The following is a 12,332-nucleotide window of genomic DNA, read 5'->3' on the forward strand; positions in this document are numbered from 1 at the left end:
CTCTCTGCCCCTCCCCCATTCATGCTCTGTCTCTCTCTGTCTCAAAAATAAATAAATGTTAAAAAAAAAATTAAAACAAATAAAATGATAAACCAAATAAGGGGGAAGATTGTAAGAAACTCAATTGGTCGAGTGTTTGTAATTATTAAACCTTGAGACACAGGAGTTCATCATTTATTCTGTCTAATTTGTGCCTACAGGAACATTCCACATAAAATTTTAAATTAGTCAATGCAATTCATAGTAACTTGTATAAGGTAAACATGATTCAGAAAGAAACTCAGCAAACTTGTGGTAGAACAGAAATGTCTGAATCTAGAAGTGAGATCTATGTAAAGTCCTACTATAAATATCATATTTCACAGTGTGGCATTGAGAACATTCCATTTTAGCTTGGGAACAATGTATGGATTTCTATAGTTATGGATTTCTCTTCAACATTATCCTGGGGGTCCTAGACAAAGCAGTACTATACCTCTCCCCCCCGCCCCCGAAAAAAACCCAAGAAACAAAAGTATTAAAGTTTGGGAAAGAAGATACAAAACCATCAGTTTTCACACACGATACCCTTGTTTTCACAGAGACACCAAGGCTGCTGCTCACACCTTTAGAATTTAGAAGTGTGTGCCAAATTTTCTGCATTCAGAGTCGGTATAGAGATTGTGTTTTATGAGCCAAGAGCAAATCGATAGACAAAGAAATATTTGGAAAATATCACACCATTGCACAAAAATGTTAAGTGACCTTCAGAACCATAGACATTCCGATGTCTTTAAGTGAAAAATTAGAGACTATGCATGAAGACACAGGCACTCACTATAGCAGGAATGATAGGATATTGCATGTTTAGTGTGGCTCTACCCACATAACAAATACTTAATACATTATAACCATTATTGGTAATAAGATATTTAAAAGTTTCATCATGTTGGGGCGCCTGGGTGGCGCAGTCGGTTAAGCGTCCGACTTCAGCCAGGTCACGATCTCGCGGTCCGTGAGTTCGAGCCCCGCGTTGGGCTCTGGGCTGATGGCTCCGAGCCTGGAGCCTGTTTCCGATTCTGTGTCTCCCTCTCTCTCTGCCCCTCCCCCGTTCATGCTCTGTCTCTCTCTGTCCCAAAAATAAATAAACATTGAAAAAAAAATTAAAAAAAAAAAAAAAGAGTTCAGGTTTGGGGCGCCTGGGTGGCTCAGTCGGTTAAGCGTCCGACTTCAGCTCAGGTCACGATCTCGCGGTCCGTGGGTTCGAGCCCCGCGTCGGGCTCTGGGCTGATGGCTCAGAGCCTGGAGCCTGTTTCCGATTCTGTGTCTCCCTCTCTCTCTGCCCCTCCCCCGTTCATGCTCTGTCTCTCTCTGTCCCAAAAAAATAAAAATAAACGTTGAAAAAAAAAAAAAGTTTCATCATGGAAAACATTGAGTACCACACCTTCCTCTGTCAACCAAGAGGGATGAATCTGAAAAAAGCCACTATTCTTGGGACCAACTATTTTCCCACAGAGGCACACTCTCTAGACTCAGAGGCACGCTAGGGAGGATGAGCTAATTTTATTCCCTCTAACAAGATTCTCTGGGGATCACGCTTCAAGAGGTCAGAGAGTCTGGTATAAACCTGTTGGTGGTGCCCTTGCTTTGGCTCCCAGAGAAAACATGCTCCTCCTCTACAGTCAGAAGACAATGTGGAGGCAGCAGGGGCCCCTCCCCCCTGGAAACACAACACCCATGGGCTGAGAGGTCCTGGGATCTGCCAGAGGTACAGCAGCCACTGGTCAAGTAAGTGTGTCAAGAAGACAAGCTGCAGAGGCATGGTCTCAGGTCTCAACTTCCTCCCTGGAACTTCTCCTCAAAGGCCAGGGAGCTGCCTGCTCAGTGTTCCCCACCAAAACTTTAGAGTGCCTGGTGTCATAGCCTCGTGGGTGGACAGGGTGTTTTAGCTGGTCAAGAGAGTGGGCACCAGAGCCAGAGCTCAGGCTGAATTCTAACTCCATGCAGAAGTGAGGTGTGGAGCCTCAGCTGCCTGCCCCATGCACTTGTGGAGGGGTCAGTGGGGGTGCTACATGTCAAGTGGGTTAGCTCAACTGTGGATTTGCATCAAATAAGCATCATTGTCCTGCTCAAAGTTAGTCAGTTTGGGCAGGTGCTGGGGGAGGAGAGAGCAGGGGTTTCAACCTAGTTCAGCGGTCCTCAATGGAGGGCAATTTCAATCCCTTCCCAAGGGGCCTTGAGATGTTTCTTCTTGTTGCAGCTGGAGTGGAGGGGATGCTACTGACCAGGGGTGTCGCTCAATATCCTGCAAATATACACAAGGCAGTCCCCGCCACAAAAAATGATCTGGCCCCAAATGTGTGCAGACTCCAGGATGAGAATCCCTGGGCTTGAGCTGTGAAGTTGGATTGGACTCGGGTCTTCATTTCCACAGGCTCACTGGCTGCAGGGCTGTGGGAGGCGAGAGTGGCCATGGGGAGACCAGGGGATGATAGATCACCCACCTGGGAATCTGTAGTGAACTCACGCTGGGAATGAACTTCCTGCTTCTCTCTAAGAGATTAAGATGATGTTTAAAAGTCCACAAATTCAGAATCATTGGGATGTGAGAGGCAGGACAGGAGTGGCAGGCAGTGCCCAGTGCTTGACTTGGTTGTGCAGGTTGTGCACCCCACGGAATGACACAGTGCAAGACTCCCAGGGCCAACTTCAGCGGCTTTGGCAGGGGGATCCCATTTCAGACCTCGTGAGACGGGATTGCCTGGCGTGGGGGCGGTGTCTGGGAGTGATGTCCAGGAAACAGCAGGATAATCAAGCAGGAATTGGAAAAGAGGTGGATGCTGAGTCAGAAATTCAGAATGAATTTAATCCATTGAATAAAAAGTGTAAGTATGGAAGACAATTGAGACCGCCCTCTGCCCCCCCCCACCCCCGCCGCCCATGCCCCCACACTAAGACACCTGCCACCTGTAATATAAACATTTTCTGGGGTGCCTGGGTGGGTGGCTCTGTTGGTTAACCGTCTGATTCTTGGTTTCGGCTCAGGTCATGAGTTCACAGTTTGAGAGTTCAAGCCCCGTGTTGGGCTCTGCGCTAACAGAGTGGAGCCTGCTTGCAGTTCTCTTTCTGTCTGCCCCTCCCGGGCTCTCTCCCTCTCAAAATAAATAAACTTAAAGAACAAAACCCCAAAATAAATATTTTCATACCTCAGATGTACCCTGAACATGCCTTGCCATATGGTATGTGGATTGCAGGGTGAACAGCATGGGGGAGTCCATAGATACAAAAAACAAAAACAAAAACAAAAAAAACCCAAAACACCAGCCAACCCAGATATTCACTCTTTTTCTCAGCCTTCCGTGGATAAAGATGACTGGATAGCTTTGGAGAGTCTATTGTCGTTCACAAATGTGTAATGTTGCTCCCAGGGTGAGATTTCTGCCACCCCACCCCCTTAACACCAGGCTTGGCCACTGAAATGTGGGTGGAGGTGAGAGAAGGCTGTTTCCTGGTAAAAAGCTCTTTGGAGCCAGCCTACCCTTCACTTTTTCCATTGCTGTGATAACTGGCAGTGCCCCAGACACAGAGGTTTGTCTCTCTGCCTGAGTTCTGGACTGAATTCATCACGAAGCACAGCCTTAGCAACCTATGATGGGCCTGCAGCCCGAGAGGGAAATAAGCTTTCAGTGCTGTCAGCCACCAAGATTTGGGCGTGTATGTTGCTGGAGTGTACCTTAGCCTAAGTGGACTCAGAGTCAGTGGGCTGCCCAGGGTCCGGGTAACGCAAGCAGTGCCTGGGACATGGGGCCAGAATTTGTGGGCAAATAAAGATTGTCTGTCTCCAACACTGACGCTAAGAAGCATAAAATGAATGAAATTAGCTCCCTTTGGAAATAACCTGCACCAAGATATAATTAATCTGCTCACGCTCTTACAGCCTGACAACGAGACTGATGGAAAAGATACGTGTCCTTTGTAACATTCTAGAGTGTGCCTTTAAAAGCAGCTTCTGTAGAGCTCCACACGAATTGTCTCATTTACTCCTCCCAAGAAACTGAGGCTGTGGGAGTGTCTGTCACTGGCTAACACAGCCAATGAGTGTCAGAGATGGTATTCAAACAGGGTCTGTTGGAACTCTTGCTCTCAGCCACTAAGAGGTCTTAAAATTCATGAGGTTCAGCATATTCACCCACCACATCTTCACAACTATGTGGAGCAGGTATTATTATTAGCCTCATTTTAAAGATGAGAAAACTAAGGCACAGAGAAGTTAAGTAACTCGCCTAACTCACACAGCTAGTAAGAGGCAGAGCTAAGATTTAACCCCAGGCTGTCTGCCTTCAGAATTGATGCCCTTAATCACAATTGAAAATATATTAAAAATGAATGAAAAAATAAAAAAGAAATAAAAAAATATTTTCATTTTAATTTTTTTAAGTATATTTATTTATATTGAGAGAGACAGAGAGAGCATGAGCTGGGGAGGGGCAGAGAGAGGAAGAGAGGAAGAATCCCAAGCAGGCTCCATGCGCAGACCCCGACACAGGGCTCGAACCCATGAACTGTGAGATCATGACCTGAACCGAAGTCAAGAGTTGGATGTCCAAGTGACCAGGCGCCCTTATTTTTATTATTTTTTTAAACAAGTCTTGGAAATAGTGAGTATTTTATTTAGGCTATTTATTTGGTTTATTTCTTCCCCCTATCTTTCGTGAGTCATAATTGGCAGGTAAAAATGTATATAATTAGGGTATACAACTTGATACTTTGATATGTGCCTAACTGTGAAATAGTCACCACGAGCAAGCTAATTAACATATATCACTCTTTATCTTGATAGCATCACTGGAAACTCCCAGTAATAAAAATAACTGTCCACATTACATGTTAGGTATGGATTTAAGGCCCTTGTACACAGTTTTATCACTTAATCCTTGTAATGATCCTAAGAGGTTAGAATTATTAGTTCCTTAAGCACATGAGGAAACAGGCTCAGAGAGGTTAGTGAGAGGAACCCTGAAGGCTGGGTGGGAAGGACAGTAAGGCGATGATCCATTTCTTCCTCCAGAGTCCACTCACTGTTGACGCCCTTGTTTCTGGCCTCAGAACTGCCCGGATATGGAGAATCAGACCCGAGTCTTCGAATTCATCCTCCTCGGCCTCTCTGAGCAGCCCCTACAGCAGCAGGTGCTCATTGGTATGTCCTGCAGCCTGTATCTGATCGGATGCATGGGGAATCTGCTCACCATCCTGGCCATCCTCTTGGACCCTCACCTCCACAGCCCCATGTACTTCTTCCTCAGCAACTTGTCTCTTCTGGACATCTGTTTTACCTCCACCACCGTCCCCAAGATGCTGGTGAACTATCTGTGCAGACACAGCACCATCTCCCCCCAGGCTTGCCTGGCCCAGATGTATTTCTTCATTGCCTTTGGGGCAGCGGAAAGCATCCTTCTCTCAGTCATGGCTTATGACCGCTACCTGGCCATCTGCTGCCCGCTGCGCTACATGACGATCATGAACGTCCTTCGTTGTGCCTTGCTAGTGACCGTGCCCTGGACCTCAGCAAACCTCATATCCATGGTCCATACCATCCTGATGACCCGCTTGTCCTTTTGCACCAATAGGATCCCACACTTTTTCTGTGACATTAATGCCTTGATCAAGCTTTCCTGCTCCAACGCGCAAGTCAACGAGATGTTGATGTTGGTCCTTGGGGGTTCGGTGGTTCTGATGTCTTTTGTGTGTATCATGGCCTCTTATACACCTATTGCTGTGGCTGTGTGGAAGGTGCCCTCAGCCCAGGGGAAGTGGAAAGCTTTCTCTACCTGTAGCTCTCACCTTTGTGTCATCTCTCTCTTCTATGGGACTATTATTGGGGTCTACTTCAACCCTGCATCCACACACACCACCCAGAGGGACATGGTAGCCACAGTGATGTACACCATGGTCACCCCCATGCTGAACCCCTTCATCTACAGCCTTCGGAACCGCGATCTGAAGGGTGCCCTCAGGAAACTTCTTAAAGGAAACCACTTGGCTAAGCCTCTTTGAAGACTCTTTTTAGACCCAATTCCTTTTGAAATAAACTAATTTTTTCCCAATTTTTGAACTCAGGGTGTTTTTTCCCCTTTTTTATTTTTTATATTAAAATTTTTTTAATGCTTTATTTATTTTTGAGAAAGAGAGAGACAGAGTGTGAGCAGGGAAGAGGCAGAGAGAGAGAGGGAGACACAGAATCTCAAGCAGGCTCTAGGCTCTGAGCTGTCAGCATAGAGCCCGATGTGGAGTTTGAACCCATGAACTGCGAGATCATGACCTCAGCTGAAGTTGGACACTTAACCCACTGAGCCACCCCGGCGCCCCATTTTCCCTTTTTTTAAAGGTAGAAACCAAGTTTTATTCTTCATTCTTCATGTAAGCATTTTATTTTTTGTTGAATTATTTGACATAGAACATTATGTAAATTGAGGTTGTACATGTTCATTCAATACATTTATATATTGTAATATGATTGCCAGTATAGCAATATTTAGCACCTCTATCACATTACATAATTACCCTTTCTTGTTAATGGCTGAGATAATTAAGTAGTCTTTTAGCAAGTTTGATGATTGTAGTGTAATATTGTCTATATTCATTACACTGTGCATTAGACCTGTCTTATTTACCACTCATTGCAAGTTTGTACCCTTAAACAACAGCAGTCTTATCCCTGCACCCTCCCTCTCCTGGCAACCACCACTCTATTTTTTCTAGATTCCAAGTGTAAGTAATATTGCACAGTGCATGTTTTTCTCTGACTTATCTCACTTAGCATAATGTACTCACGTCCATCCATGTTGTCACAAAGGCAGGATATCTTCCTATCTCACAGCTGAATTATATTCTATTGTGTGTGTGTGTGTGTGTGTGTGTGTGTGTATCACCTTTTTTACCCACTCATCCCTTGATGGGCATTTAGGTTGTTTCCATGTCCTGGCTTTTGTCAATGATGATGCAATAAATAGAGGAGTGCATATATCTCTTCAAGATTCTGTTTTCACTTCTTTTGGGTATATACCCGGAATTGGAATTGCTGGATTATAGAGTAGACCTGTTTTTAATTTTTGAGGAAACCCCATGTTGTTTTCCATAGTGGTTGGACCAATTTACATTCCCACCAACAGTGCACCAGGGTTCCCTCTTCACTACATCCTCCCTGACACCTGTTGTGTTTTGTCTTTTGAGGTGGTATCTCATTGTGGTTTTGACTTACGTTTCCCTGATGTTGAGCATCATCTCGTGTGCTTGTTGGCCAATTTGATGTCCTCTTTGGAAAAATATCTATTTAGTTCCCCCCCCCCCATTTAAGTTGGATTGTTTGTGTTTTTATCATTAAGTTGTATGAGTTCTTTATACATTTTGGGTTAACGTTTATCCAATATACGGTTTGCAAAAATTTCCTCCCAATTTTTTGATTGTCTTTTCATTCTGTCAATTGTTCCTTTTCCTGTGCAGAAGTCTTTGAGTTTGCTGATTTTTGCTTTTGCTGTTTATGCTTTTGGTGTCATATCCAAGAAATCATTGCCAAGACCCATGTTGAGGGGCTTCTTCTAAGAGTTTTATGGTATTGAGTCTTATGCTTAAGTCTTTGATCCATATCAAGTTAATTTTTGTGAGTGGTGTGAAATAGAGTTCCCATTTCATTGTTTTGTGTGGCTTATCCAGTTTCCACACACCATCTGTTGAAGAGAGTATCCTGTCTCCATTGGATGTTTTTGGCTCCCTTGTTGAATTTTAGATGAAATTAAAAGCTTTTCATGGTGTTTTTTCTTAGTTTACAGACACAACATTAAAAAATTAAAAAAAGTATCCCCTTACAAATTTTTGTTAATGTTTATTTTTGAGAGAGAGAGAGAGAGAGAGAGAGAGAGAGAATCCGAAGCAGGGTCCAGGCTCTGAGCTGTCAGCACAGAGCCCGAAGCAGGGCTCAAACTCATGAACCGTGAGATCATGACCTGAGCTGAAGTCGGACACACCCAGGTGCCCATAAAAAAGGTACCCCCTTTTTCATTCCTTCAATCCTTTTGATCACACCCTGAGAATATTTTGATTTGATGTTACTATGCCTACAACACTTTCCCCATGACATCCCTTTGGAAAGTGAGAAGGAGGGTCTTTGGCTCAGAGCCTTCAGCAGGCAACAGTAGCTAGCTAGAATTTAAACAATATTCTTTAATTTTTAAGATGTTCTCTTTTTACTCTTATCTTCTGTATCAGTTGGGGTTCAGGTGGGAAAAGATAAAGTGTGCTCTCGCTTGCACACTTATTTATGTCCGATAGTTTGGGTTTTCTATGTACAGTAGTGATCTATTAGGTTCTAATGAAGAACTTTAAAGGCTTAACAACATTCAGTAGAAAGAACCTTACCAAGTAAATAAAAGCATTGCTGGTACCTGGTTGTACTTTGACTCAAATACAGGAATGGGAGATACTGAGTCAGACAGATTGCACGTGCTGAGTCAAGAGCAAAACACTGGGATTTCATGATGGTGGGGCACTGGCTTTAAAACCTGACAGACTTGGGTTCAAATTCCCCACTCCCTCATGAATAGGTTGAATGTCTCTTATCTGCTCACTTTCCCTTTGAGTGTGAGTTTTCTCCTTCATGGAGTGCAGGCTGTACAATATCCCTTCTAGCCTGTTGCTGTAAGTCAATTAGCTTCACATCTCAGCACTACTGTTTTCTCACCTGTAAACTGAAGTTAGTAATGGTTCCCCTCTCTCCAGGTGGTCATGAGAATTCTATAAAAAAAACGTAAATCACTTATCAAAGGACTCCGTGCATAATAAGCATTGGGCCAATCAGACTTCTGTGACTCAAAAAAGATAGACATCACAATTTTTAAAAGCTAAAAATGTATTTTAAATGAACTATCCTTGATCGTCATCAGCAGCGTTTTTTTTTTTTCTTCAAACAAGAGTTGCAAAGTTATTTGCGGAACTGATTTTTAAATGGTTTCAACTCTTTTTCTTTAGTTCTTTCGTTCTTTCTTTCGTTCTTGGAGACAGAGTGCAAGTGAATGAATAGGGGAGGGCAGAGGGAGAAGGAGAGAGGATCCCAACCAGCTTCATGCTCAGTGTAGAGCCCAAAATGGGGCTCGATGCCACAACCCTGGTATTATGACATGAGCTGAAACCAAGAGTCAGACACTCAACTGACTGAGCCACCTAGGCACCCCTCAACTCTTTTCTAATGGAGCCAGAAGACATTGAAAAAAAAAAAAACCCCAGAATTTGAGGCTTTGTCAATTCATGACAAGTAACAGGATTCAGGATGGAAGAAAACATCAACATTGTAAAATCAAAGACTGTGTGGTGTTTCTGAGAATTATTGCCCACCTTTGTGCCAGACAGAGATATAAAGTGTTTATTTTTAAAGAGAAGACTTACAGAAAGAAACAAGACTCCTTGACTGTATCTTTTGTTACTTTGTTTTTACTTTTGAGTTAATCCTTACAACAAGTTCTACTGTATCTGCTGATGTTTTATGTTTATCACCTTACCAGACTTTGGAAAACAAAAGTCTTGCCAGAACTGAACTTTGGTGAACAAATCCCATCCCACTTACCTTCTGGATTTCTTTAGGGTAATGATCTTCCTTCTATTTATTCCCAAATCTCTGTCTCTCAGTGAACCTCTTCCCTCACCTCCTGCCTCTGGGTTCACCTCCACTGGTACATTAGCATTTGCCAGTTTCCGTATTATAAATCTTGCCCCGTGGCTGAAGCACTCACAGAGATGCACAGTGGCACGCCATTACATCCTAATTCCACAATACGCATACAATAGTCATGAAGAGCCCCAAGAGTACAGATAATAGTGAAGTGAAATAAAATAATTGGGAAGTAATGGCTTTTGAACGGTTATTACTATTTTAGAGTTTAGGTTCTAGATTTTATTACTTTTTGACTTGCTCAATCTTTAAGCAAATTATCTCTAAGAACTTCCAATACTTTCAGATAGAAGGCTCGGTCTCATAATTTGTAGTAATTTGTAGTTTCATAAGACCGTCATCCTTTGGTTTCAGTGCTAAGAACATCAAGTTAACCTCCCCAACAGTGACAGATGTAAGAAGAGGGGCTCAGTCCCAGATTACCCTCATTTATTTAATTTTAAGTTCAGATAGTTTACTTTTAATGACAGCTGTGTTTAACAACTGGCTCACAAAATTCCTGAAAATTTAACAACTGGCTCTTGTGAGGGGGCTTGGGCTGCCTCCAGCATGTCGCTGAACATCTCCCTCTGACCCATATCCTCCAGTCATCTGATCATGTCACTTTCATGATTAAAACTCTGGGTTGGGGCGCCTGGGTGGCGCAGTCGGTTAAGCGTCCGACTTCAGCCAGGTCACGATCTCGCGGTCCGGGAGTTCGAGCCCCGCGTCGGGCTCTGGGCTGATGGCTCAGAGCCTGGAGCCTGTTTCCGATTCTGTGTCTCCCTCTCTCTCTGCCCCTCCCCCGTTCATGCTCTGTCTCACTCTGTCCCAAAAATAAATAAACGTTGAAAAAAAAATTAAAAAAAAAAAAAAAAAAAAAAAACTCTGGGTTGACTCCCCCAGACTTTAAGAGGAAGCCATAGCTCCTTAGACCAACACCCCACCTGTGACACTCTGCCCCCTCTCCTCTGATTGGATGAATTCTTCTCATGCTTTAAGATTCTGGATACTGGAGCTTTCCTGGTCCTGGCCCCACTGCATGCTGGCTCAGCATCCATCACAGCATATTAGGACTGTAGCTCTAATAATTTTGCCTTCCTCATCAGACTGTGTACTCCACAGAAGAAGACATCTGGCTTCCTTCATCTTTGTACCTTGGTGTCAGGTACATAGTAAGTTCTCAATAAATATTTGCATATTTCTGACTTAGTGTGAGCATGTCTTTAAACCCAGACTAGTTCTTTTATGTGTTGCTGCAATAGGTAAGATGCAAATTGTTCAAGTCAAAGTTCTTCTTTCTATCCTAATCATTCCCAAGCTTTAAAATTCCTCCAAAAATTTTAAGGCCATAATTGTTCACATACTTTCATGCTTTACTTCTATAGACCCTTCCAATATGTCTAAATACCCTGGGATTCATTTTTTTTGAATTAACATATTTTTCCTCTTTTTTTTTTTTTTAGTTTGAGAGAGACAGAGAGCATGAAGGGGGAGGGATGGGGTGGGGAGAGAATCTTAAGCAGGCTCCAGGAGCCTGATGTGGGGCTCTATCCTATGATCCTGGGATCATGACCTGAGCTGAAATCAAGAGTTGGATGCTCAACTGATTGAGCCACCCAGGTGCTCCTGAGTTAACATATTAATATCCTTTGACAAATACAAATACCAGCCCATTACACCAAAGACAACCATTCATACTTTGGTATAAATCAGTGTGGTGAAAAGTCATGGCCTTGAGGGACTAGGACACCAGAAAAGAAGTCCTGGTGGGGAAGGAGAATTGGGAAGTGGACGTGTTAGATGCTGCGATATGGAGAAAACGCAGATCTGGTGCACCCCCACCCCCACCCTCATAGAACAGAGGGTTGGCTGGGCCCACTGGGCTTTCATGAAGGTAGGAGCCATGTCAAAAATCAGAAGTTCCAGGGTCGCCTAGATGGCTCAGTCGGCTAGGCGTCCGACTTCAGCTCAGGTCATGATCTCACAGTTCATGGGTTCGAGACTCACGCTGGGCTCTGTGCTCATAGCTTGGAGCCTGAAGCCTGCTTCAGATTTTGTGTCTCCCTCTCTCTCTGCCCCTTACCCCCTTGCACTTTGTCTGTCTCTCTCAAAAATAAATAAATATTTTTTAAAAAGTTAAAAAAAAAAAAAAAGAATCATAAGTTCCACAAAGGAGAAAGCAAGACCAAAGAGAAGCAGGAAAGGAACAAAACACTGCCTAGAACCTTTTTTACATTCTTACCTCTGTGCCAAAAGTGTGGGTCAAGGATATGCAAGGTAGACTTAAAGGTATAACAGAAAGGTAACAGAAGGGAATGCAGCATTTTTTCCTAAACGGTTTTGCTTAGGTCCGCCCCTGACTGCAGCCTCTGCCATTGACAGTGGTATGTATTCAGTGAACACTTACTATGTGAAGCACCGTGGTACAAGCTGGACACACCTGGTGAACAGAGCAGACCCAATCTTGTGCGTAGGATAGATGACAAGCTGATAAGGCATTTGTAAATACAGACGGATCAGTGATGGGGAAATTATGACGGCATTCTGGAAACTCAAGGGGCCAAATGACCCAGATCAGAGAGTGTGGAAGGCTTCCAGGGGGTGGAACATCTACCGTCTAACTTGAGGCCCAAAAAACGAGTAGAAATGAGCC

General features: G+C 43.7%; 1 protein-coding gene across 1 annotated transcript; it reads left to right on the plus strand.

Annotated features, from left to right (window-relative positions):
* The first annotated feature begins 5,097 nt into the window (after window positions 1-5,097).
* Window positions 5,098-6,033, plus strand: LOC123607569 (olfactory receptor 24-like). The gene has a single exon (XM_045497066.1). The coding sequence runs from the start codon at window positions 5,098-5,100 to the stop codon at window positions 6,031-6,033; it is 936 nt and encodes a 311-aa protein (XP_045353022.1).
* The last annotated feature ends 6,299 nt before the right edge of the window (window positions 6,034-12,332 follow it).

The sequence above is a fragment of the Leopardus geoffroyi genome, chromosome A2 (assembly GCF_018350155.1).
Source record: "Leopardus geoffroyi isolate Oge1 chromosome A2, O.geoffroyi_Oge1_pat1.0, whole genome shotgun sequence".
NCBI lineage: Eukaryota > Metazoa > Chordata > Mammalia > Carnivora > Felidae > Leopardus > Leopardus geoffroyi.

Excerpts from the sequence above, each read along its gene's own strand:
- LOC123607569 (XM_045497066.1), top strand. The coding sequence starts at position 5,098 with ATGGAGAATCAGACCCGAGTCTTCGAATTCATCCTCCTCGGCCTCTCT.